The 23,718-nt window shown below is 43.7% G+C and overlaps 1 protein-coding gene across 12 annotated transcripts in view; it reads left to right on the forward strand.

Annotated features, from left to right (window-relative positions):
* The window catches only part of DLG2 (discs large MAGUK scaffold protein 2), a 2,065,329-nt gene that overhangs the window by 1,978,591 nt on the left and 63,020 nt on the right, over positions 1–23,718 (forward strand). For all 12 annotated transcript variants that reach the window (XM_047691101.1, XM_047691090.1, XM_047691092.1 and 9 more), the window contains one exon: positions 17,425–17,601. In XM_047691101.1, the coding sequence (XP_047547057.1) occupies positions 17,425–17,601 (177 nt within the window). The remainder of the gene's footprint in view (positions 1–17,424; positions 17,602–23,718) is intronic.

Here is a 23,718-nt window from a genome sequence, read left to right on the forward strand (position 1 = left end):
CAAAAGAGTTATTTATTAAATATATCACTTTGAAAACAACAAAAGGAGAGAAAGAGACCAAAGAAACATCATAAATCCCAATGAGAAACTTTGGAGTGAGAGACTAGCAGAGAGCCAGTTTAAAGAAATCATGAACTTTGTGGCTTTACCATGAAAATATAAAAGCCCACATCTCTGTGGATTATCAAACAAATTACTTCACTCAAATACATATTTCTCTCCCTATTTTATAGATTCCATATCTACCCCACTTGATGTTGGTAACTCCATCTTCTCTAATGGATTAAATGAAATTGAAAACGGCCCCTTGTGGATATTCCTTCCTGCCAGAATTGATCTAAATCTGTCCTAGGCAATGAGCCTCTTCCTTGCCAAACAGTCTACTCTGATTAACTTCACGACAACTTGGTTCCCTTAGGATGCTCATTCATCTGTAAAACAGGAAATCTAGCTCCCCACTACCCCCAAATTACCAGTCTGCAGGGCATTTTTCCAAAATCTAATACCTGCTTTCTTTTGGCAAATTTGATGGGAATCAAGCATTGGTCTTAACTAATTATCCCACTGCCAGTCACAGTTATGCCTAAAACTCAGTGATGAAATACCTATCAGCAACATAAGCCTGTTTGTAGATTTTGTTTATCATTTCTAACCTTTGATTCAAGACAAGAAGTACACCCACCAAATGTATGGCCATGATGCAGGGCCTAGAGGACTAATATTTCTCTGGAGCTTGTATCAAATAACAAACCCTGCTCTGATTAGAGGTGATAGAGGTTCCTAAAGACAGAGGAAATTCCAACTATAAAAGTTATTGCCCAGAACTTGGGTTATAAAACCTTCCCTTTGGCTCTGTGGCTTAACCCCTGGCAATGCTCAGAAGCTGTTTATGATCTTACAGAGCACGAGATCTGGCCAGTCCAATAGAAGTGGGTGACTGTGGGAGACTGTCACACCATTTAGAGCAGGCAGCCCTTGGTTTCCTCTACAGACTGTAATGCTTCTACTGTTGTATTTAATAAACTAAATATAGTTGATTTGCTTACAATGTTGTCTCACCTACTAGACTCATACAGTTGTGTGAGAAGAGATGCTACCTTACTCATCTTTTCTTCAGCACTGAGCACAGTATTTGGGGCATTGAAGAAGCCTGCATGCTTCTCACATCTCCTTCCTCATCCAACATCTTCCCCAGCATCATCCCAGATGGTCTTCCACTGAACGGTCTAGGAATAACTATCATGGCCAAGTTCCTCTCATGCTTTCCTGCCCAATTTATACACTTCTATCGAGTCTGATTGTTCAACTTCAACTTGGTTTCCCACTTGCTTCTGTATCAAACCCCAGCTGTGGCTAACATATAAAAATGGTATCCAGCAGCAAGTTCTCATCCTTTCCTCCTCCCATTAAAAGGAATGTTTCTCCACCCATCAAAGGTGCTCTTGGTCCATATACATACTTCTCTGAATGGGCTATTGACTTCCTCCTGGGAGCTTTCCCCTGTTATGAATGTGTTGACATTCTAGCAAGAAAATTTCCCTTCTTCTAAGGAACTGTCTCCTGATTGTCAGTATAAACAACCTCTGAGAACAGAAAGGAGTCTACTCCTCAAACCATATGCAATAAATATCTATAGAAATGATTTCTGTTGAGTGGTCCTACTTACTCTTTGAGAAAACTAATCACAATTCCATCCTATAGAATCCTGTAATCAGAGTTCAGAACACTAGAGCTGGTGCAGCTCTAGTTATCTCAACGAGGCTTTGCTAAATTCTCCCAAAATGCGTCAAGAAGAATTTCTGTCAAGCTTTTATTTTGAAAGCAAATAGACACAGTGGGAATTGGAGGTGGGAGTGGGGGTGTTGTGACATCAGTAAGAGAGAGGTTTCTTCATTTTAAAGTGCTTGGGAACTAATGTACTAGATAGAGAATTCTCATGCTCTGATTTAAGGAGCCTCAGGGTTCTTCTTAGGGGCCTTTGAGCTACTTACACAGTTGAAGTGGAAGAGGCCAAAACTTCTAGTTTCATCCTTTTCTCAATCAGACATTTGTTATGTTTTTAGAAGCTTTCCTTTAAAGAAAGAAAAAAAAAACCTGGTTTGCTCTGGTGATAAAGCTTGGAAAGCATTGCTTAGGATTATGGTGAGGGAGACACTGGCTAAAGTAAATATCTGGAACTTCTATCTATCCCACCGCCACCACCCTGGTTACGTCCTAATCATCAGGATCACTACCTCAGCCCACTACCTGGGGTCTTGGCACTGGCAACTGCCCAGTCCACTTTCCACTTTATATCCAGAAAGATGTTTTCAATGCAGATTTGATCATCTCACTATCCTGTGTAAAATCCTCAAGTGGCCCCTCATTGCTGTGAGGAAGAGGAAGTGTGCTTCATAAGCCTGCAGGACCCTCCAGGACCGGCCTCTCATCTTGGGCCAGCTACGACATTGGTCTTCTTTCAGAGTCACCACCTGCTTCAGATTCACCACCTGCTGATTCACCTTCAGAGCCCCTACATGGGTTTTCCCTGGACTGTGACCTGCTCATTTTGCCAGTCGTAGATCAGACAGCGCCTCTTTCTGGAAGCTTCCCCAACCCGTGTTCCATTTCTCTTCACTGTTACTCTCATGGATTATCTTCCCACCGGCTTTTTAAGATGTGTCATACTGATAACGATTTCTTCTATATTTGTCTTTCCTCTAAATTCCGAAAGTACCCTTGGTTTCCTTATTTCAGTGCTATAATCCCAACACCTAGCATAGTGCCTCGGCATGCAATAGGCGTTGGTGAACTGTGACTAAAAGAAGAGTGCATGGTTTCAGGCACTTTAAAGTCATGTGCGTTGGCTGTCTTAGAGCCATCCTAGGGGACTGTCTGATTAGTTTACCAAATGGAATGACAGCAGCAGTAGGGAGAGCAAGGCCCATTGCCCAGTCACTCCAGCCCATGTGAAACGTCTTGACGCCAAGCTCCCCTCACATTTACTGCCAAGAGAACCACTAGCACCAGGTCCGCCTCTTAGTAAGAGCCAGATAAATGTTAAACAGATAGATGGATGTTAATATAAATGCAAATTGGAATTACGTCATTCCCAAACCCTGTAAGAGTTGAGTTGTAACAGAGTTTTCTGTGCCAGGACATATGATTGTTGTAGCTTTCCACAGATCTTTGCACCAGGCATCATGCCGCAGGAGTTTCAAATGCTACCTCATTTGATCCCAACGATGTCTGTCTGGCAGATCATAGTTCAAGCTGCTACAGCCATGGACTGGGTGCCTGATAAACACCAGAAATTATTTCTCACGGTTCTGGAGGCTAGATGTCTGAGATTCAGGTGGGGTCCTAGGGCGGGCCCTCTTCCAGGTTGCAGACTGCCAGCTTCTCACTGTCTCCTCCCATTAGAGAAAACGCCAGCTCTCCTGTGATTCTTAAGGGCTCTCATCCACCCTCATGACCACATCCAGTCCCAATTACCTCCCAGAGGCCCCATAGTTAAAACGGTTTCAACATAGGAAATTTGTGGGAACACAGACATTCAGTTCGTGGCAGGCAGGAATTATCTTTCCTCTACACAATAGAAACAGAGTTTAAACCTTGCTTACAGCCCCAGACCAAGTAAAGGGCAGATCTGGGAAGTTTCTCAGGTCTGACCAACACTCCATTGCCCTGTTGTCTGGCACGTAGTAGGTGATCAGTAGATTATGAATTGAATGAATGAGTGGATGACTTACACTAGGTATATGGAAAAATGCTCCAGCTTGAAAATATCAGCATGAAACTTAAACGATTATACTCTTGGAATAAAATGCCATTAATTTCACAGAAACAATAAACACTAAAATATAAACACTAATATTCTGGATATCATTAGTTCTATTTTCTTTCCCTAAGTTCCTAAGCTGTTAGCAAAATCTGGGACATTTTATACAGATATTTCATTCAACTAAGCGCAACTGCGGAACAGATCTCTTTCCAGTCAAGTCAGGTTACAGCCCAGCTTTGGGCCCCTCAGTACTTTCTGAGCAGTCACCAAGTAGAGAATGCAACAGGGATTTGCTTTCAAAAAAAAAAAAAAAAAACGTGTACACAAAGAAGAGTGGAAGGTGGGGTGACCCACAGTGTCTAATAAGAGCAGAGAGCAGTTTATGATCTGAGGGGTTTTTCTTTTTTTAAGATTTATTTACTTATTTGAGAGAGAAAGAGAGCATGCAGTGAGGTGAGGGGCAGTGGGAGAGAGAGAGTCTCAAGCAGACTCCATGCTGAGCACAGAGCCCAATGCGGGGCTCAATCTCAGGACCCTGAGACTATGAACTGACCAGAAACGAAGAGTTGGGTGCTCAATTGATTTACCACCCAGGTGCCCCTGATTGAGGGCTTTTTGATCCATAATTCCTGAATCCTCACAACAGCCTGTGAGATGGTTTCTACCCTTTTCAGTGAATCTAGGTTGTCATTGATTGTAAGATGCACTCCATGTGTCACCAAGAAAGGAGAAATGTGTCAATTAAATTGTGAGATGGCACTGATGGTAAGATACATCCTAACGGTAGAGGCACCTGGATGGCTCAGTCAGTTAACCATCTGACTGTTGGTCTCTGCTGAGGTCATGATCGCCCCATCATGGGATCGAGCCCTGCATCAGATTCTACACTGGACACAGTCTGCTTCAGATTCTCTCTCTCTGGGCCCCTCCCCTGCTTGCTCGCTCTCTCTAAAATAAATAAACAAAATCTTTTTTTTTTTAATGCTTTAAAGGGGTGCCTGGGTGGCTCAGTGTGTTAAAGCCTCTGCCCTTGGCTCAGGTCATGATCCCGGGGTCCTGGGATCAAGCCCCGCATCGGGCTCTCTGCTCAGCAGGGAGCCTGCTTCCCTTCCTCTCTCTCTGCCTGCCTCTCTGCCTACTTGTGATCTCTGTCTGTCAAATAAATAAATAAAATCTTTTTAAAAATAAAAAATAAATAAAAATGCTTAAAAAAAAGATACATCCTAACTGTAGACATGGGAATGAAAATAAAAGGTGCGTCTTAAAACTGATTAAATATAGTATTTTTAATCCCATTTTACAAGATGAGCTAACCGAAAGAAACCTAAAGAGTTGAAATAAAATTCCCAAGGTCACACAGCGTGGGTTCTGAATTCAGTTCAATTCAATCTAGCCTTGTGTTGCAGTAGCCTCCTACTCTCTGCTCTGTTCAAGAGACACACAGATGAGTGAGACTCTGTCCTAACCCTCGGGGACTGAGCAGTCTAGAAGGAAAATAGACCCACAGGCAAATCAACTAAAACGTAGCCTGCTGGGTGCAAGAACAAGACTGTGGACAAGGTAGCAACCTGGCTGGGAGAAGGGAGTAGATAGCCCTCTCTGGATAGGCTCGGGAGGGGTTCCAGAGAAAGTTCTGAGTTTCATAGAACAGATTGAAAGTTTACAGAATGTTTATTTCTATCTAGTCAGTGCTTTGACTTCTGAAATAATGTTAAGAAAAATTCTTGGCTGAAAAATTCCTCTGCAAGGTGTGAGCTGTGGTAGAGTGTTTGAGAGAAGAAAGGTGTTCCATGGCCCAGCTCGTGCGCCTGCTTCCAAGGAGAGGCAGGACGCAGGAGAGGCTGAGGGTTGGAGCTGAGTCCTCAAGCTAGGAGATGGCTACTGTTAGAGATGCATTGCCCCTCTAAGAGAACGCATGAAGGACACACCTGCTCAGTTGGTAAAGGTCAGCAGGTGAGCTCCCACTCTCACTTCTCAGCTGGTGGATCTGAGGGAATGGTAGATCTGAGGGAACTGTCCACTCATCATCTCCTTTCGAGCGCCTGATGGGGTTCCTGTTCTGTGATCCTGTAGCCCCACCACCACCACACTAATTCCTATGACAGCATAGACTGAACTCAGTTTTAACTATATTTGGGGCTTTGGCACTGCCTGCTCCCTCTTCTTAGAACACTGTCCTCAGATGTCTTTGTGATAACTCACTCACCTCCTTCAAGCCTGGCCCCACCCTTCTCCCACTGAGTCCTACTTGACCATTCTCCCTGCTCAAAAATGCAACCTTCACCACTACCACAGCTCTACTATCTAAAAATCCCGATTCCCCTTACTCTGCTCTATTTTTCACTGTCCTGTAGCAAGTATCAACTCCTATTATACTGCACGTATTGCCGTGTTCTCTCACTAGAATATAAGTCTCATGAAGGCAGGAATTTTTGTCTGTCTGCTTTCATTGATAGACCCCAAGCTCCTAGAATCATCATTGGTACATGCTGGATAAGTATTTGCTGAAGGGGTAAATGAACATATGAGTTGCTGAATGAATATACCCTGAGCTCTATTCTCAACCCAACATTAAGCTCAATGAGAACAGATACAAGCCTCTTGTTCACTGCTGAGTCCTCGGCAAATAACACAGTGAATGGCACATAGTAGCCACTCTGTAAACAATATTGCATTCAATGACTATTCTCTCATATTCATGTGTGGAAGTTAAATTACATCCCGAACTCAATGTTTTTAGCTGGGTGGAGAAGGAACTGTCTTCTATCTGTCCTCAATCAAAAAGTGCTAAGGAGAGCATCTATGGACATAGGTGAGATTTCGAGGTGAAGTTTTCCCTGATTCCAGATGTTCCATTGCCTCAATCCAGGCCTGTTGTTCCCATTCAGTTTTCCGAAAACTCAAAGACAAAAAAACGAGCCCAGTATCCAGGGGAGCTGAAGTGATAGTCCAGCTGTCTGGTTTTGTGATATGTGAATTTCATCACCAACCCTGACGAACTAACTACCCCTAAGGATTTGGGGTAGTCATGTCAAATGTTCTTGGATGTCTTTCTTCCCTTTTCCATATGCTCATGAGAGAAATGAACTTTCTCCAATATCTCTTCTAAGCCAGGCAACATACCAGCTGATCCTACTTGTCAGTCAGTAGATACTTAAACATGTTATCAGAAGGCAGAAACTTGCCTTGCTTTGCTTGTGCTCTGATGAGCAACTCTAGAAAAGAAGGGATGAAATTTATAGGGGAAAAAATTTAGATTCTACACTCAGTTAACAAATATTGAGCACCTATTGGGTTCTGAAATGTCTTGTATGTGTAATTCTCATAAAGACTCCATTGGTTAGAGATCTTGCCTCTCATTTCGCATCTTTGGAGACCTGGGGACAGAGATGAAAAGCACATAGCTTCTTAAATAGCAGAGCTGCTACTTGAACCCAGGACTATCCGATGTCCATTTCTCATGGTCTTTACATGGATCTTCTATAGAACAAGTTAAATGTTTAAATGACAATTGTGTATCAGCAATAATGAAATTCTGTGTCAAGATATTTCCTGGGGCATCAGGGGGACTCAGTCGGTTAAGTGTCTGACTCTTGATTTTGGCTCAGGTCATGATCTCAGGGTCATGAGATCAAACCCCACATCAGACTCTACACTGGGCATGGAACCAGCTTGGGCTCTTCTCTCCCTCTCCCTCCCTCCTTCTTGCCCTCTCTTGATCTTTAAAAAAAAAAAAAAAAGATACTTTTTTTTCCTCTCAAGCAAGCTTACTAATTTGTGGCAGTAAAACCCTAAGACATGAATACCAAAGTTTGATATACATTTTCAGCTTGGATCCAAAATAAAAGGCTGTAGTCAGAGCTATGTCAGTCTTTCGGAAATATCTTGATTAATGTATTTTGATTGCCTGATAAGCGACGCCAACACATAAAGGCTTTTAGAACTGTCCTAAAGCCTGGGCTCTTCATCCTGGCCATGTTCCCCTTCCTATATTTCAATCTCCAAGGGGCCAGCTGATGGCATTTGTGGGGAAAGACAATGATTTTAAGATGATTAATTTTTATAGCCTCACCCAGCCCTGAAATCCGAGTACCATTTGCCATGGTCTGTCGAGCCTTGCCTTTGGACAGGTTCAAATTTGCCTCTGCTTCCCTCAGATGAGGTCCTGTCAGTTGGCACTGCCGTGTAAACCACTCAGACAGATTGCTGGGACAGCCTAAGAGACAAAGCAGGCTGCAGTGGGCCCCATTCCTGGAGACTCTGAGGATGCCTTGTCTGAAATGATCAGCACAAAGGCCTCTGGACACAGGAAGTCTGCTAATACTGTGTCCCTAGGGGACGGGGAGCGCTGGTGACTCAGGAGAGACTGAGAGAAAGAATTGTTGCCCCTGGAATTCATGCTTCTTCCCTGATTATCATCAAAATACCACAGCTGTGGAGAGGCCCAGGCTGTGAGGATCTCCAGTTGATGCCCAGTTAGGTCCATCTTTAGTCATGATAGTGACTGCCTGATTCCTTGGGTGCAGTAGAAATTGACAGCTTCCCAATACCCTCTGGACATAGAAGGAAACTGTGGCATGAAGAGAAGTGTATCTTTCCAGGGCACAAACCTGCCTAATAAGGTTATTAATGACAAAATGGCATAACCCATATGGTACCAGAGTCCATGGCGCGTGGTGCATTTACCCTTCTATCAACTGGAAACAATGCCTGTACCTTAAGGAGTAGAATATCTTAAATCACAGATAAGAAATGCCTAGAGCAGTGCCTGGCACCTTGTAAGGCCTACTGTGTGCTCAGTAATTACTGAGAGACAGCATCTTAGTCAGAGCCCTCTGAGCAAGGATCAACAGAGGCTAATGTGTTCTCATCCACTAATACCGATTCAGGCGGGTGGATTCAACCACCCCTTTTCACTAAGGACAATTCATTATTGAAATAGATGGGGAATTGAGTGGCCACACCAGACCTCCATCAGCCTAGGTATGATGACCAATCCACAGGCATATGTAGGATTTCTCGAGGAGGCAAGAAAAGTAATCAGTACAGAGCTGTGTGTTTCCTTCTACCTTGAGATGAATGCGTTCAGACTTGAGAGACAGCAACATTGCGTGGATCTTCATCATCTCCCAAGAAGGGCAGGGAAGCCAGTGCTGGATGCTGCTCAGGCTTTCCTGTTGTGTCCAGTTGTCCATGCCTTCATAAGAAAGAATGTACCCCCAAAAAAAAGAAAAGAAAAGAAAGAAAGAAAGAATGTACCCAGCTGAATTCCAGAGATTGCCCTATGAGAAGTAGAGGCAACAAATGTAATAACAGAAAATAACTTGTTTTGGACATCTGCTTTGTGGTAGGACCTAGGGACAGCAGGAATATGAACCTCCCCTGTCCCCCATGCATATACAAACTAGAATTTTCAAAGACTAGTAATCATAGTACAATGTGATTTAAGAGCCTAGGAGAGGGAACTTTAACTCCCAGTGAGGGTGGAGGGAAGAGAAAAGAAGGTCCAGGATTGACGGAGGAAATGGCACAGAGCAGAGCAACTTTCACAAGGCAGACACAATCCTAGGAGACACACTTCCTATCAGCCGTGTGGAAAGTTGACCTGATTTCCCCACAGTGTCTTGCAAGACAAAGGCATAGAACATGACAGCTGAAACATGCTTTAGAAAAGTGCTTTGCTTATTTGTGGAGTATAACAAATAGCATGGAGGACAAGGGGAGATGGAGAGGAGAAGGGAGTTGAGGGAAATTGGAAGGGGAGGTGAACCATGAGAGACTATGGACTCTGAAAAACGATGAGAATTTTGAAGGGGTGGGGGGTGGGAGGTTGGGGGCACCAGGTGGTGGGTATTGTAGAGGGCACGGATTGCATGGAGCACTGGGTGTGGTGCAAAAATAATGAATACTGTTATGCTGAAAAAATAAAAAAATTAAAAAAAAAAAAAAAAGAAAAGTGCTTTGTGCCTGTTGATTACATAGGAGCTGAAGCCCAAAGAGGTTAAGTAACTTACTCAAGATATTACTCAAGATCACATGCTGAGATTACCTTGAAGCCAGAACCAGAGCCCCCTCTCCTCACTCTGTCCCAGCTTCTCCCTACTTCCAGGGTGCCATCTCTGTTCTTTAGAGATGTTTGTTTGTTTGTTTGTTTGTTTGTTTGTTTGATTCATGAGGGCGCGAATGAATGCTTTGAAGAAGGAAAAACTATTGGAAATGGCTGCTTTTTAAACTAAGAGCACCTAAATTTCAGATCTGTCTGCTCCCAGTGCCGATCCCTTTCCCACATCCCCCTGGCAGGAAAATGTTTTGAGAACGTTAACTGCATGGGTATTTTTATGTTGTATTTTAAGAAAACTGTATTAGGACCTCCTGCCAACACTTAGAGAAATAACTCGCTCATTCCTAGTGTAGGCAAGAGGTGAAGTAAAGGAACTATTGGTTGGAAGTTGGTATGCTAAAGGCTTTTTCTGTGTCATCTCATTAAATCTCTCCAAATGTGCTGAGACCTAGGGATGATTAAGCCCATTCATTGATAAACCAAGGCTCAGATTGGTTGTGGACCAATCCCGTGATGCTCAGGTAGAAAGAGGTGGACTCACTTGAATGTGTCTCTTCACTCCAATATCTACATTTCTTGCACTCTCCTCAGCTGCATACCTTAGCAATGGAACAGTGGCCTGGAGTAGAGAACAGACTTTATCTTCCACAGCTCTTCTTTCTCCTGCTGCATAGAGAGGTGAGAATCTCTAATCCAGCAGAAGCCTCAACTTCTGGAGGGAAAGAAATTGAGTCCAAGCACTCTTTGTGGGTCTTAACATTGTCATGGAAACAAAAGCTTCTCCAGCCTAAACAAGTTCACTGCACAGAAGGTGTGCAGCTGATGGTTGGTTTGTTCATTTATGAAGTGTCTGCAAGGACTGTGCAGAGGCTGGACCTGGGAGCCCCTGACCTTCAGTGGCTTTAATCCAGTATAGGAGGTGAGACACATTCCCATTCAAGACTAGACATTGTAGGCTTCCCAAGAAAGGTGCAAGCAGAGTGCTTTACAACTTCTGAGAAGAAAAAAGCTGCTTCTTCCATGCCTCAGTTTCCTTACCTGAACATAGAAACAAATAATATTTATCTCATAGGGTTTCTGTGAGAATTGGTTAAAGTAGAAGTAAGAGATTAAAGCCCTGAATTTTTTAACTGCAAAGTAGGAATAATCATACTTACATGTCACACTATTTACGAGGACTCAGTAAAATGACATTATATAACACAGGGGTACTTTGCACGTGGCTGGCCGACAATAGGCACTCCGTGGGCTGTTACTATTATTGCTGAGTAGTTGTTTTTATTCCAAAGAATCTTTGGCAGAGTCATCCAACTGGTGGCCTTTGCCTTCTACCTGTCCTCTCTAAAATCATCCTCTTTCTTGTCCTCTGTCACTAGCTTGCTGTTGCTGCTTCAACAAATTACCTTCCTCTGTCTTCAAACCCAGCAATGGCCACCGTGTACCTCTCATGGTACATCTCTCTGACCTATTCTTCTGCCTTCTCTTCTACTTTTAATGACTTATATGATTGGGTTGGGCCCACCCACATAGTCAAGGATACTCTCTCCTTATCACTTTTGCCACAGAAGATAACATATTCTCAGGTTCTGGGGATTAAGGTGTAGACACCCTTGCGGAGAAGCAGTTAGGGAATTATTTTCCCTACCGTATCTTCAGTAACCATGAGACACATCAAGAAATTTTTCCAGTTCTTAGTGGTACAGTCCTGGGGATTCTCTTCACTCCCGTGATTCTCTACTATAACAGCCTCGAAGTGGTTCAGCCAGAACTTGATCCTCTGCCCAATACAGAAAACATGCGTGCTCTTGTGGTCCATGATTATTAAATATTACTGCAGCCTAAGCTCAGTAGAAAATGAGGTTGGTTTTGGTTGGAGAGGGTTGCTTGCAGAAACAACACATGGGTTGGTGAAGCAAGTCCACAGGTCTTGGAGGCAGATGGTTCTTGCACTCAGTCCTGCCCTGTCACGTGCTAGCTGGATGTGTTGCTTCAGTGACGAAGTCTGTATTTCCTCATCTGCGACATAAGGCTAATCCATGCATTGTGGGGCAGTTATGAGAATTGTGTGCCATCCATAAACTGCTCATATCTCTCTCCTGACGTCTAGTCCATGGCGTCATTATAAATGCAATCACCACCAAATCATGAAATCTCTGGAGATGCAGTCTAAGCACAACATTCCTTGTAAGGAATTGCAAGCTGAATTCTACAGCCAGGAGCATGGGCTTTTGATTCTGGCACATCTATCTATATTTGAATCCTGGTTCTGCTACTTAATAGCTTTTTTTCATTTCATCTCTTTGGGTCTCATTTCCTTTATGAGATAAAAAAACACTGGCATGGCAAGATTGTTGTCACAAATCATAACAAAATCCAACTCCTTCTCTGCGGGTATTGGGCCTTTTGCAGGCTTTACCCTATGGTGGGTTCTTCCTAACAATCTTTTGAGTTAATGCCATCATTCTCTGCATTTCATAGCTGAGGGAATAGTCATCTGTGGTGAAGAGATCATCGAGAAGGTTAGGTAACGTGCCCCAAATTCACAACTAGGAGTGGCAGAGTTGCGATGTAAACCCAGGTCTCTTCTCTCTCCAAAGCATGGCATAGAACCCACATGCTGCCTTGCCTGCCCAGTACATTGAATGAGATGATAGCTCTAAAGTCTTTAGCACATTGTGGGGCACTTCAGTACAATTTCCATCAGGTGCTCAGGTATCTCCCCATATGTTTGCATAGCCATGAGGGTGAGCAGTTGCTCTGCTCCCCTTCCTGGACTTCCCCAGTTGGCAAAGGGCCAGCACGTGGTGAAATGCAGGAGGGCCAGGAGGGATGGGAGAGATGTTGCATTATTCCTCTCTAATTCTACTTGTCTAATGGACTTGTTAAAAGCACCCTGGGTGGAAAGTGTGAGTCTTAATGGCATTTTATAAAAGTTGCTCTGATGAATTAGCAAATAAAGCAAATTAAAAACAGCTTATCATTTTTTAAATTAGGTGATGGGGCACTGTAGCATTTCTCCCGGACATCCCAGAAGATCCATTAATATCCAAAGGAGCCAGAAGCTGCTGAAATATATCAACTGCTTGTTTTCAGGGACCCGACAAGTCTGAAATCAGTGTAATCCTAGAAGGGCAGATTGTCCAAGATAAATAGAAATGGGTAGACGTGTGTTACCAAGCCCCTTCTTTGGGGACACCTATTGCTGAAGGCAGGAGGGGGGACCTTCCCTCAGGGATTCTTGGGAATGGAATGGAACACAGTAGATTGAATGTCTGGCTTGGTGGGGACCACCGGAAAGTCTCTTCTCCCCTCCCTTACACATGGGGACACGGGCTTGAGAGAAGCAGGGCTTTCAGAGTTTGTCTGAAACATTTCCACAGAACCATGGTGAACATCTACTTTGTGCCCAGTGCTGTACTGGACTCAGAGGATAGAGAGGGATTGTAGATGTCTTTATACACAGTCCACAAGATGGCTACTAAGTGGCACAGTGGGGACCCAGATCCCCTATTCAAGACCAGCCCATTTTCTGAAAAACAATTACAGTAACAATAGTAGCCACCATTTGTTGAGCCCAGCCCGTGTCAAGCTGGTGTCACAGTACTTCCGTATATTGTTTCATTTAATCCTCACCACAACTCTTTGAAGTGTTTGGTGTTATTATAGGACAGTTTCACAATTCAGAAACCTCAAGGCCAGAGAAGCTAAGTAACTTGCTTAAGATCACATGGTTCAAAAGTTGCAAACCCAGGCAGTGCGACCCTAAACCCTGCCTTCTTGGCAACCACCTGCCAGCTTTCCTGATGGCTTTTCTCCCTCCACTCCCCACACTTTACATTCAGAAGGAGCCTGGAGCTAAACCAGAGATTCAAAGACTCTTAAGATAAAAGAAATACTGAGACAAAAACTGAGCAGTAAGGAGCTTCGGGGACTTGGGGGCAGGAGGTGGGGGAGAGTGGTCAGCCTTGAAGGGAGGTGAAGAGTTCCTAGTACTGCTGAATTGTGAGCACGGCCTGAGGACAAACAGGCTGGGAAACTGAGCCTTACGATGAAATGTCGATGAATTACGATGAATGTGGATTTTGGAGTATATTCTTGCTGCGGTCTCCACCACATGCGTACATGTGACCTGGGGCAAGTGCTTTAATGTCCTGAGCCTCTTCCTCTCACCTGTAAAATGAGGATACTAATTTTTACCTTCAGGTTCTTATGATGTCAAATAAGACAACAGTACAAAGTGCCAAGCTACCTAATCCGAGCATAAGTAGTGGTAGCCCTCGTGGTCATCGTTCTTACCACCTTGTCACCACCTTTCAGACTCAGGTGTGGGGGTGGGGGACAAAGTGAAGAGCATTGCACTAGGACTCCAGAGCAGAAGACCAAAACTCCAGCCTGAGGTTGCTGACCCTTGCATGCTGAGGTTAGTCTGTCCCTCATCTGTAAAAAGGGAATAATACTATATCCTTCATACCTTCTTTGTTGGAATGGATTGAGGTACAAATGAGGTAGTATATTTGAAAATGATTTGCAATCTTTTGACCCTCAAGACAACCCCCAGGGTCAGTGACTCACTAGGAGGGCTCACAGGATTCAGCCTCATCATCCTGAGGACTATGAATTATTACAACAAGAGGATACGAAGCAAAATCAGCAAAGGGAAAGGATTGAGGGACAAAATCCAGAGGAAACTGGTCACAAGCTTCCAAGAGCCTTCTCCCAGTGGAGTCACATGGCACATGCCTAATCTCTCCAGCAACAAATTGTGACACCAGGTGTAAAATGTCGTCTGCTGGGGAAGCTCATTAAAGACTCAGAGTCCAGGGTTTTTATTGGGGGCTGATCACGTAGTCGCCGTCTGCCTGGCCCATACCACGATTCCGGACTCACGGAGGAAAAGCAGATGTTCCACTTAAAGCTTGTTTATACAAACAGTTTAGGCGTGGCGAGCCATTCCTAATAGGAAATAGTGAGAACCTTCCCAAAAATCTAATATCCCAGATGTCAGCCAAAAGCCATCCTTGTGGGCATGTCTTTTTTTTTTTTTTTTAAGATTTTATTTATTTGACAGAGAGAGATCACAAGTAGACAGAGAGGCAGGCAGAGAGAGGGAGGGAAGCAGGCTCCCTGCCGAGCAGAGAGCCCGATGCGGGACTCGATCCCAGGACCCTGAGATCACGACCCGAGCCAAAGGCAGCGGCTTAACCCACTGAGCCACTCAGGCACCCGTGGGCATGTCTTTTTAAGGAGAGCAGTCTCAAGCTTGCTGTGTTAATTCTCTTTTGCACAGAGTAGAATCTATAGAAAGGATTCGTGTGAATATCCACTCACAGGGGAAAGGCAAGATGATAATGACCGTTCGTAGTTGATGATTATCCCTGTGCGCCGGGCATTGTCGTGCATGCTTTATTTTACAGGTATTACCTTAGGTCACATGTCATCCATACAGCAATTTCATGGTGGGGTACTGTTATCATTGCTGGTGTGTATAAGGAATCTGAGGCCTAAGGAAGGTGGATAAAGAGCTGTATGACTGGCAAGAAGTAGTAGAACCAGGAAAGGACTCTTAACAGTGTGACCTCAGAGCCCGCATTCTTAACCCCTACGCTCCAGCTGCTGCACTGCACCTCCCGTGAGCTGGGAGCCTCATATGTCTTATTAATGTGCACAGCAGCTCCGTGTGAATGTAGTTATTGGACTCATTTTGCATTACAAAAACCTGTGGCTCCGGCATGCTAATTCATTTGTGTCACATCGCCCAGCCAGAGAAGTGATGGCATCCGAAGTGGGCCTCTGCCCTCCGTAGGCCCCTTTATGTTTGGGTGGAGCTTTAGCCAAAGTCTTCGGTGGGGAAGATGCAGGTGGTCAAGGTGGAAGTGAGTCATTCCGGGAGCTCCGACCAAGAAACTCTCCCCCCGATGCCATGATTTAGAGACAGAGTTAGTGGAAGAAGGAGCTGTGTTGCTTTGAAAATTCAAATTTTCCTATACTATCTGAGCTCAACCTGCTGTCTTCAGCTCTTTTTGGTTGCCATGGCAGCAGATGTGACATTTTTTTAATGAGGGGGAAAAATGAAGAAAGGAAAAGAACCATATTTGGTCCTCAGTGATCTTAGAAAAAACCTGTTCCCCAGATCTCTCTAGTTTTGTTTGCATAGTAGTTACACTCGAACGAAATTACCAGAGTGGAATCAAAGGGGAAATAGCAGGGAGGTGGCAAAATCTGCTTCTCTTGAGAAATTGTATGTGTGGAGTGTGTGTGTGTGTGCGCGCTGTGCGTGCACGCTGTATGTGTGGTGGTGGTTTGTAGCAGGGATATAGAGGAGAAAGCAGACAATGTAAGATTTGATACAAATTGTTAGCTACTTAAGGCAACACCTAGCTACTAAGATCTTGGTCATCCTTCCAGTTCTTTTTGCAATTCCCCTACCCCACCAACGTATACCTGTTACAGTCTGTTTGGCTTAGCGAAGGTTTAGCATGTGCTCTTCAGTGAAGGAAACATGGTACATAAAGCAAGAATTACAATTCAGAGTGATGAGTGCAAGGCTGAGGTAGGCTTAGCATTCCGTGCAAGCAAGAAGATTTGTCTTATTCATATGATCTTTTTTTTTTAGAGATTTTATTTATTTATTTGTCAGACAGAGATCACAAGTAGGCAGAGAGGCAGGCAGAGAGAGAGGAGGAAGCAGGCTCCCTGCCGAGAAGAGAGCCCGATGTGGGGCTCAATCCCAGGACCCTGGGATCATGACCTGAGCTGAAGGCAGAGGCTTTAACCCGCTGAGCCACCCAGGCGCCCCTTATTCATATAATCTTGATCTATCTATAGACACCCATGTAAACATGAGTGTCATTATATTTTTTCATTATTGCATTTTGAGCACTTATTCATGTCATTGGATTAATCTCTGCCACCACTCAGTTTATTTTATTTTTTTATGTTCTTGTGGTTTTAATGGCATTTTCTTTCTTAAAAAAAATTGAATTCCAGTATAATGAACATACAGCATTATATTAGTTTCAGGTGTACAATACAGGGATTGAACTGCAACCATTCGACTTCAGTAACAGTCCGATAGTCCAGTGAGTGGAAGGATCACAGTGCCCGATGGGATGACATTTAAGTTGTTACCATTTTTCCCCATTCCAAAAAAAGACTTGTATGGACTGATACATCTGAGAGGGTTTGTTCATAACACAAAATGCTTCTTTCAGAAAGATGCTTATGTTTCTCTTCATTATTTCCTTCTTTGTAGTGACTTTTAACATTTGTAGTGGGAGGGAAAAAAATCTCAGGTACTAAACTCCCTTTGCCACATCTCCCATTATCACTTTGCCACATAGGATGGTCTCCAAGAAAAGAAACAATACCCCAGTTTTAGGAGCCCGGAGGTTGCCCCTGCAGCCTCCAAGGAGAAGCAGGAACTAACGTTGATTTGTGGCCACAGTAGTGGGGATGTCGACTGAAATCCTGAGAGTCAGTCCTCGGTGCTCATACCAAATGGATGAAGGATGCTCAGGGCAAGAGGGGGTAATCAAAATGGAGAATTCGAAATCTGTGCTGCAGAGGTTCCTAACGACGTTCTCTCTTGCCATTTCTACAGAGCCATGTTTGACTATGACAAGAGCAAGGACAGTGGGCTGCCAAGTCAAGGACTTAGTTTTAAATATGGAGATATTCTCCACGTTATCAACGCCTCTGATGACGAGTGGTGGCAAGCCAGGAGAGTCACGCTGGAGGGGGACAGTGAAGAGATGGGGGTCATCCCCAGCAAACGGAGGTAAAAATGCCTTTTCTATTTTAGAATGTTTGCTTTTAAGCAATCTGGGGAGTGGAAATGAGGGAAGAAAAAGATATGGCAAACTGTTCACAAAATAACCATTTGAGTGGGATAGTCTGCGGGGAAATTGTCAGTGGTGACAGGTGACATGAATTAAATATTCTCACTCTTCTCATATTAAGGTTTTACCAAAACTGGTGGCTGTGGTAAGGCAGAAAGAAAGAAAGGGGATCTGCTTACACCACCTTCCTAAACCGTTTACCAGCATCCACATGTTTGAGATTATCTTGTCAGTACGCTGACTTACACACTCAGCTGTATTCCAGAGGTTCACATTTACCAGATAACTTTACAGAAAGGTCAGGTGAAAGCCCAGTAAAGTACAATTTCCTAAGCAAAGGTCCTACCATGCATTATGTTGGAACACTAATGGGAGACAAACTAAAAACCTTCATTCCAAACTGAGATGCTTGGGATATGAGCTCTCGAACATGTGGTGAGGTCTGAGACTGGGTTTATAACTATTTTTTACTGTTTTAGTGACTCCTGTCCCCCCACACCCACCCCACAACTCCCACCTTCACTCAGTCATATACTTAGTTCTATATGTGTTTCCTGAGTCAAGAGTACCATGCTCTTTCTCTTCTAAACATTTCTTCAGCTAGGTGGGAATGTACTTTGGAACAGCCAACTCCCTCATGCATCCCAGCAGCTTCTAGTCATCATGACCAGGGAGGAACTTTCCTTCCCATGAGCCTCTTTTTGGCACCAAGATACCGTCCATGAAACACTGTTGTCTGTACCACCAGGAAAAAGATATGGTTATGAAATTAAAGTCAGGAAGAACGTTTATTCAAGGCAGTCACCAATTTTCTCAAGCTACAGGTTTCTCTAAGGGCTTTTCCTCTTCTGTCCAAACACCCCAAATACCTCTGTGAAGAGTCCTCAGTGAAGCTGATGCTCTCATGCCGTGACCCAGCGACTGAGCCAGCACAAACCGAAGTAGGAAGGTGTTGCTTACCGCAAGAATCACTCTGTGGGGCGTTGGCACCCCAGAGAAGACTGGTCCCCCATCCTTCTCTGCCTGCGTCCACACAGCCCAGGAAGGAATGCAGAGAGAGGGCAGCAGGCTGACTGTCACACAGCGGCTCCCTCACGGTTAGTGGGGAGGAGTCACAAAGAAGCCACCAAAACTCGAGAGAACCTCCCTGTCCTCTGTATCCCTGGGTGGATCGCCCACCAACACACGGTTCTTGAGGTCTCTTTAAACTTCTGGGCTCAGGACAGCTGGGTGGCTCAGTCCATTAAGCACCTGCCTTCGACTTAGGTCATGATCCCAGAGTCCTGGAACAGAGTCCTGTCTGACTCCCTGCTCAGCGGGGAGCCTGCTTCTCCCTCTGCCTGCCATTGCCCCTGCTTGTATGGTCTCTGTCTCTCTGTCTCTCTGTCTCTCTCTCTGACAAATAAATAAAATCTTTTAATTAAAAAAATTATAAAAAATTTAAAAACCTCTGGGCTCCACAATAGTTGCCTCACATTGCTTTGAGAGGACATTCTGGATTTGTACTCTGGCTTGTGGGGTTTTCTCAAAGGGTATATATTCAAAGCAGTGACTCTCGGCACTAGTTTAGATTCTGTTTTTCCATTTCCATTTACTTAAAAAAAAAAAAAAAGAGTCAAGACAACGTGCATTTTGGGTTGCTTTGATTTAATTCACCAGAGCTGTCAGAGCGGCTGCTCTGAGAAGAAAGAGCTATCTTACTGAATATGGCCCCAAGGATAGAAGCGGAGCGGAGGAAGGAAAGCTATGTGGGAAGAGATTTCAGCTCATTTTAAAGGAACTCTTTTACTAGTCAGAGCTGTGTAGAGATGGTATGGATTACGTGGGAAGATACTGAACCAGAACCATGGTTTTCATAGCAAGGGAGCATTATAAAAGCTTAGATGTGCCCGCTTCCTCCCTCTTAGAGCCTCTCCTCTGTGTGTGCACAGGCATGCACACACACATGCACATACACACACACACATACAAATACTCTAATTCCATCCATCTGGAGTGGGTCCTGGAAATCTCTATTTGTTTGTAAATCCCTCGGGGTGATTCTGATAACAGAAGGTCTGGTGTCAGGAAATATAATAAAAGGGATTCAAGCTTTGGATAGAGAGTTGAACTATGCAATTTTCCAGGCCCTTTCCAACCCAGAAGTTCTGTGATTCTAACCAGCCCTGTCAATAGCCCTTCATTTGTTCGATTATACTTCATTTTCCCCCCCAGGAACATTCTCAGTTCTATTCCTCTTGAGGCAATTTTCCACCTCCTGGTGGTCCTTCTTAAGTTGGCTATCTTTCCTATTTTGGATAAAAACCATGTTAACAAATACACTACAACAAGCCTGAAAAGGAAGTTTGTCTAGTGACTCTAATGTTGATATTTATTTGCATTCTAATCTCATGATTGTTATCGGGGTGTGTGTGTGTGTGTGTGTGTGTTTATGGCTATAAATGAGTTTCTGTCAACTTTTCTCCTTAGAATTTAATCCTTTCAAAAAATATTATTATTTCAGATGTTTCTATAGCACATTTCATTGTAGGCAAGTGGGAAATTTTTGAGAAGTATAAAAAAGAAATAAAAATCATTTATAATCCTACCCTATGAAGAGTTCTTATTGCAGGGCTTTCTCATTTCACACTACATTTAGCATCTTACAACTCTAGCTCGGAATACGTGGGAGCTGGTACAAATAGGATTTACATTTAGACTGGGGTTAAATTTTTCAGTCTTTAATTCCTTGCTAGCCTCTTTTCTGAGTACAGTTCAGCTAGTAGAACTGGTCTGGGAAAATCTCGTAATGGATAACATCAGGGCATGACTTGACCCGTTACAAAAATGCTTCTCTATGGATGATCCCATTTAATCATCCCAATGAAACCGTGATGGAGAATATGAAGATTACTTCCATCCTCTTTCTTTTTTTGAAGATGGTGAAGAAATTTTAGTTAAAACACTCCTGGAACATGCTAGACACTGTTCTAAGCCCTTTACAATGTACTCATTTAAACCTCATTACAACCCTTTGAGAGATGTTATAATAGTATGTGCATTTTACAAATCAGAAGACTGAGGCATAGAGGGGTTAATTAAATTGCCTGAAATTGCCCAACGAGTAAGTAGCAGAACCTAGATTTGAATCCAGGCTACAGAATTGATGCTCTTTTTTTTTTCCTTTTTCTTTTTTTAGTGAAGGGGAGAGAAAGAAGGAAGGGGGACAGACAGCAGGAGAGGGAGAGGGAGAATCTTAAGCAGGCTCCACACCCAGCATGGAGCCCAACATGGGCCTCAATCCCATGACCCTGAGATCATGACCTAAGCCAAAAGCAAGAGTTGAATGCTTAGGGACGCCTGAGTGGCTCAGTCAGTTAAGCATCTGCCTTCAGCTCAGGTCATGATCTTAGGGTTCTAGAATGGAGCCCCACTTTGGGCTCCTTACTCAGTGGAGAGCCTGCTTCTCCCTCTCCCTGCCACTCCTCCCCCTGCTCATGCTCTTTCTCTCTCTCTCTCTCTCTCTCTCATTCTGACAAATAAATTTAAAAAAAATTTTTTTTAAAGAAGGAGTTGGATGTTTAACTAACTGAGCCACCAGGCACCCCAGGAGAATTGATACCCTGAACTTACATGCAGTCCTGCCTCCCCAAGTTACAAAAATAAGACTTGGCAAAATCTAAATCAGCAAGCATGGTTTGAGCAGTGTCTGTGTGCCAAGCACTGTCATTGGGTCACTGGAGCCCCGCTGGCGTCACATGTTTGTGGGACTAAACGTGTGACTGAGGCACAGCCACACGGTGATTACGTTAATGAGGGCCCACAGTAACTAAAGGCGCTGTCCTAGTCAGCTTGGACTGCCATAACAAACCATAGACTGGGTGCTTTAACAGCAGACATTTATTTCTCATAGTTCTGAAAGCCTAGAGAGTCCAAATTCAAGGCACTGGTTATTTGGATTCCCAGTGAGGGCCTTCTTCCTGGTTCACGGATAGCTTTCTCGCTGTACCCTCACATGGCTAAAAGAGAGATTATTTCTCATGTCTCTTCTTATAAGGGCACTAATCCCACTCAGGAAGGCCAACACATTCAGTCTGTAGCAGGGGTCAAGGGATATGAAAGAACAGCAGACAGGGGGACAAATTCCATCTGATAATAGCACCAACCCTATATGGTGGCAAGTACTTTCAAATACAGAATTTTATTTCATCTTCACAAAAGCCTCATAAGGAAACGGAGGGTCCAAGAAGTCAAGTAACTTGCCCAAGGGTGCGCAACCAACTACTGGCTGAACCCAAGTCTCTCTGATAGCAAGACCACAGGGCTTTCCACTATACCAAGAGTCCATTAGAACTGTCAATTAGGAGTTCTTAATATGTAGCAGATACTGTGCTAAACAATTTTTGTATTATCTTCTTTAACATTCACTGTAATTTTTTGAAGTCTGTCAATACTTTCAGTTTACCAACATAAATCCTGAGATCCTAAGAGGCTGAATGACCTGCCCTGACTCACAGAGCTGATAAGTGGCAGATGCAGGATTCCAGCCCAGACTTGTATGATTTCAAAACCTGGGCTCTTAGCCTAGAATTGCTGTTTCCTGAGACTACGTAGTTTTTGTGAGTGGCCAAGATATGATTTGTTCCACAGTCTTTTAGTCTGAGTCTTTATTCATCGCCCCATACTGATGGTCCCCTGGGCTCTCAGAGGACAGGTTTGTAGCTAGCACTGCATAAAGGTTTACTCACCTAACCTTCACAGAGAGCTTGTGGCCAGTCATGTGCATGGCATTTCCATCCTTGCAGAGCACGGGCACAGCAACATCCAGCACTAAATGATTATCCTGCCATCCCGTGCTCCAAGCCTGACATCATTGTGTGTTTGGCCAGGACCTGAAAACGCCAGATGGGAAGTGGGTGAGAGGGCAGAGGGAGACCATTGGGCTCGTGGAAGCATGACCATTTGGTACTCCCTGGAGATGCTAACTGTCAGAAGCGATTGCTCAGATTTTGCCATCCAGTTTACATTTTCAGTATTTTGGTCAGTGTCCAAACTGGGGTGGAGAGGATTATTTCTGCTTAAACAATCTAATTAATTGCTTGCCTCTTGAGTGTGAGAGAAGTAAGGCAGTACTTCTCATTTCGATTCAGTCTTTCTATATAGGTGGTCCGCCATTCCCTTAGGTAAAGGCTAGTGGGCTTTAATATCATCTACTTCTGCTGAAGGAGTCTTACTTAATAACATAAATAGAGAAGGTGATGCTAAACTTTATGTAGATTCTTACCAAGTGAAAAAGTCATGAATTGGTAAATAATTTTTTTTATTAAAAACACTATTCGAGGGTAAGTCAGTTAACTCTTGAGCCTCAATTTTCACAACCAGGTCAAGAACGCTCCTTGAGGGTTTATTCATGCGTTTGCTCATTTGTTCATTCATTTATTCAACAAAGATTCTTGAAGTTCCTGCTATATGCCCAGCTCCGTCTTAAGCCCTGGATCACTGTGCAGTTATTGGTAATATAGGCAAAGTGCTTAGGACAACATCAAATACTTCGTACACACTCAAATGATGGGTGTTTTCCTTTCTTCGCATTTGTGCTTTTAGTTCTTGAAAGAACACACCATTATTCAGAGCACTGACTTATCTATTGCCAGCCCTGACTCTCATTTGAGCAATAAATTATCCACCTACAACCCAAGAAGCACCAGAAGAGAGGAAGGGGTTGGGGCAGGTAGGAGAAAACAAGCCACAGCCACCTACCACTGAGAGAATTAATCAAGATGGGCCCCGTGATGGGAAAGTAAAACTATGATGGGGTTACAGTGAATGCAAAAAAGACTGCCAAGGAGAGAAAGTAATTCAATATTTATGATATAATTCAATAAGTATAATGCTGCATACAGTCATTTACCTAACCTAATTCAAGATTAAAATTTATTCTATTAATTTTAAAGCCCAGGTGCACCTGGGTGGCTCAGTCCGTTCAGTGTCTGACTCTTGATTTTAGCTCAGGTCACGATCTCAGGGTCATGAGATCAAGCCTTTCAACGCGCTCCACACTGGACATGGAGTTCGCT

Source organism: Lutra lutra, chromosome 10, assembly GCF_902655055.1.
Source record: "Lutra lutra chromosome 10, mLutLut1.2, whole genome shotgun sequence".
In the NCBI taxonomy this organism is placed as follows: domain Eukaryota; kingdom Metazoa; phylum Chordata; class Mammalia; order Carnivora; family Mustelidae; genus Lutra; species Lutra lutra.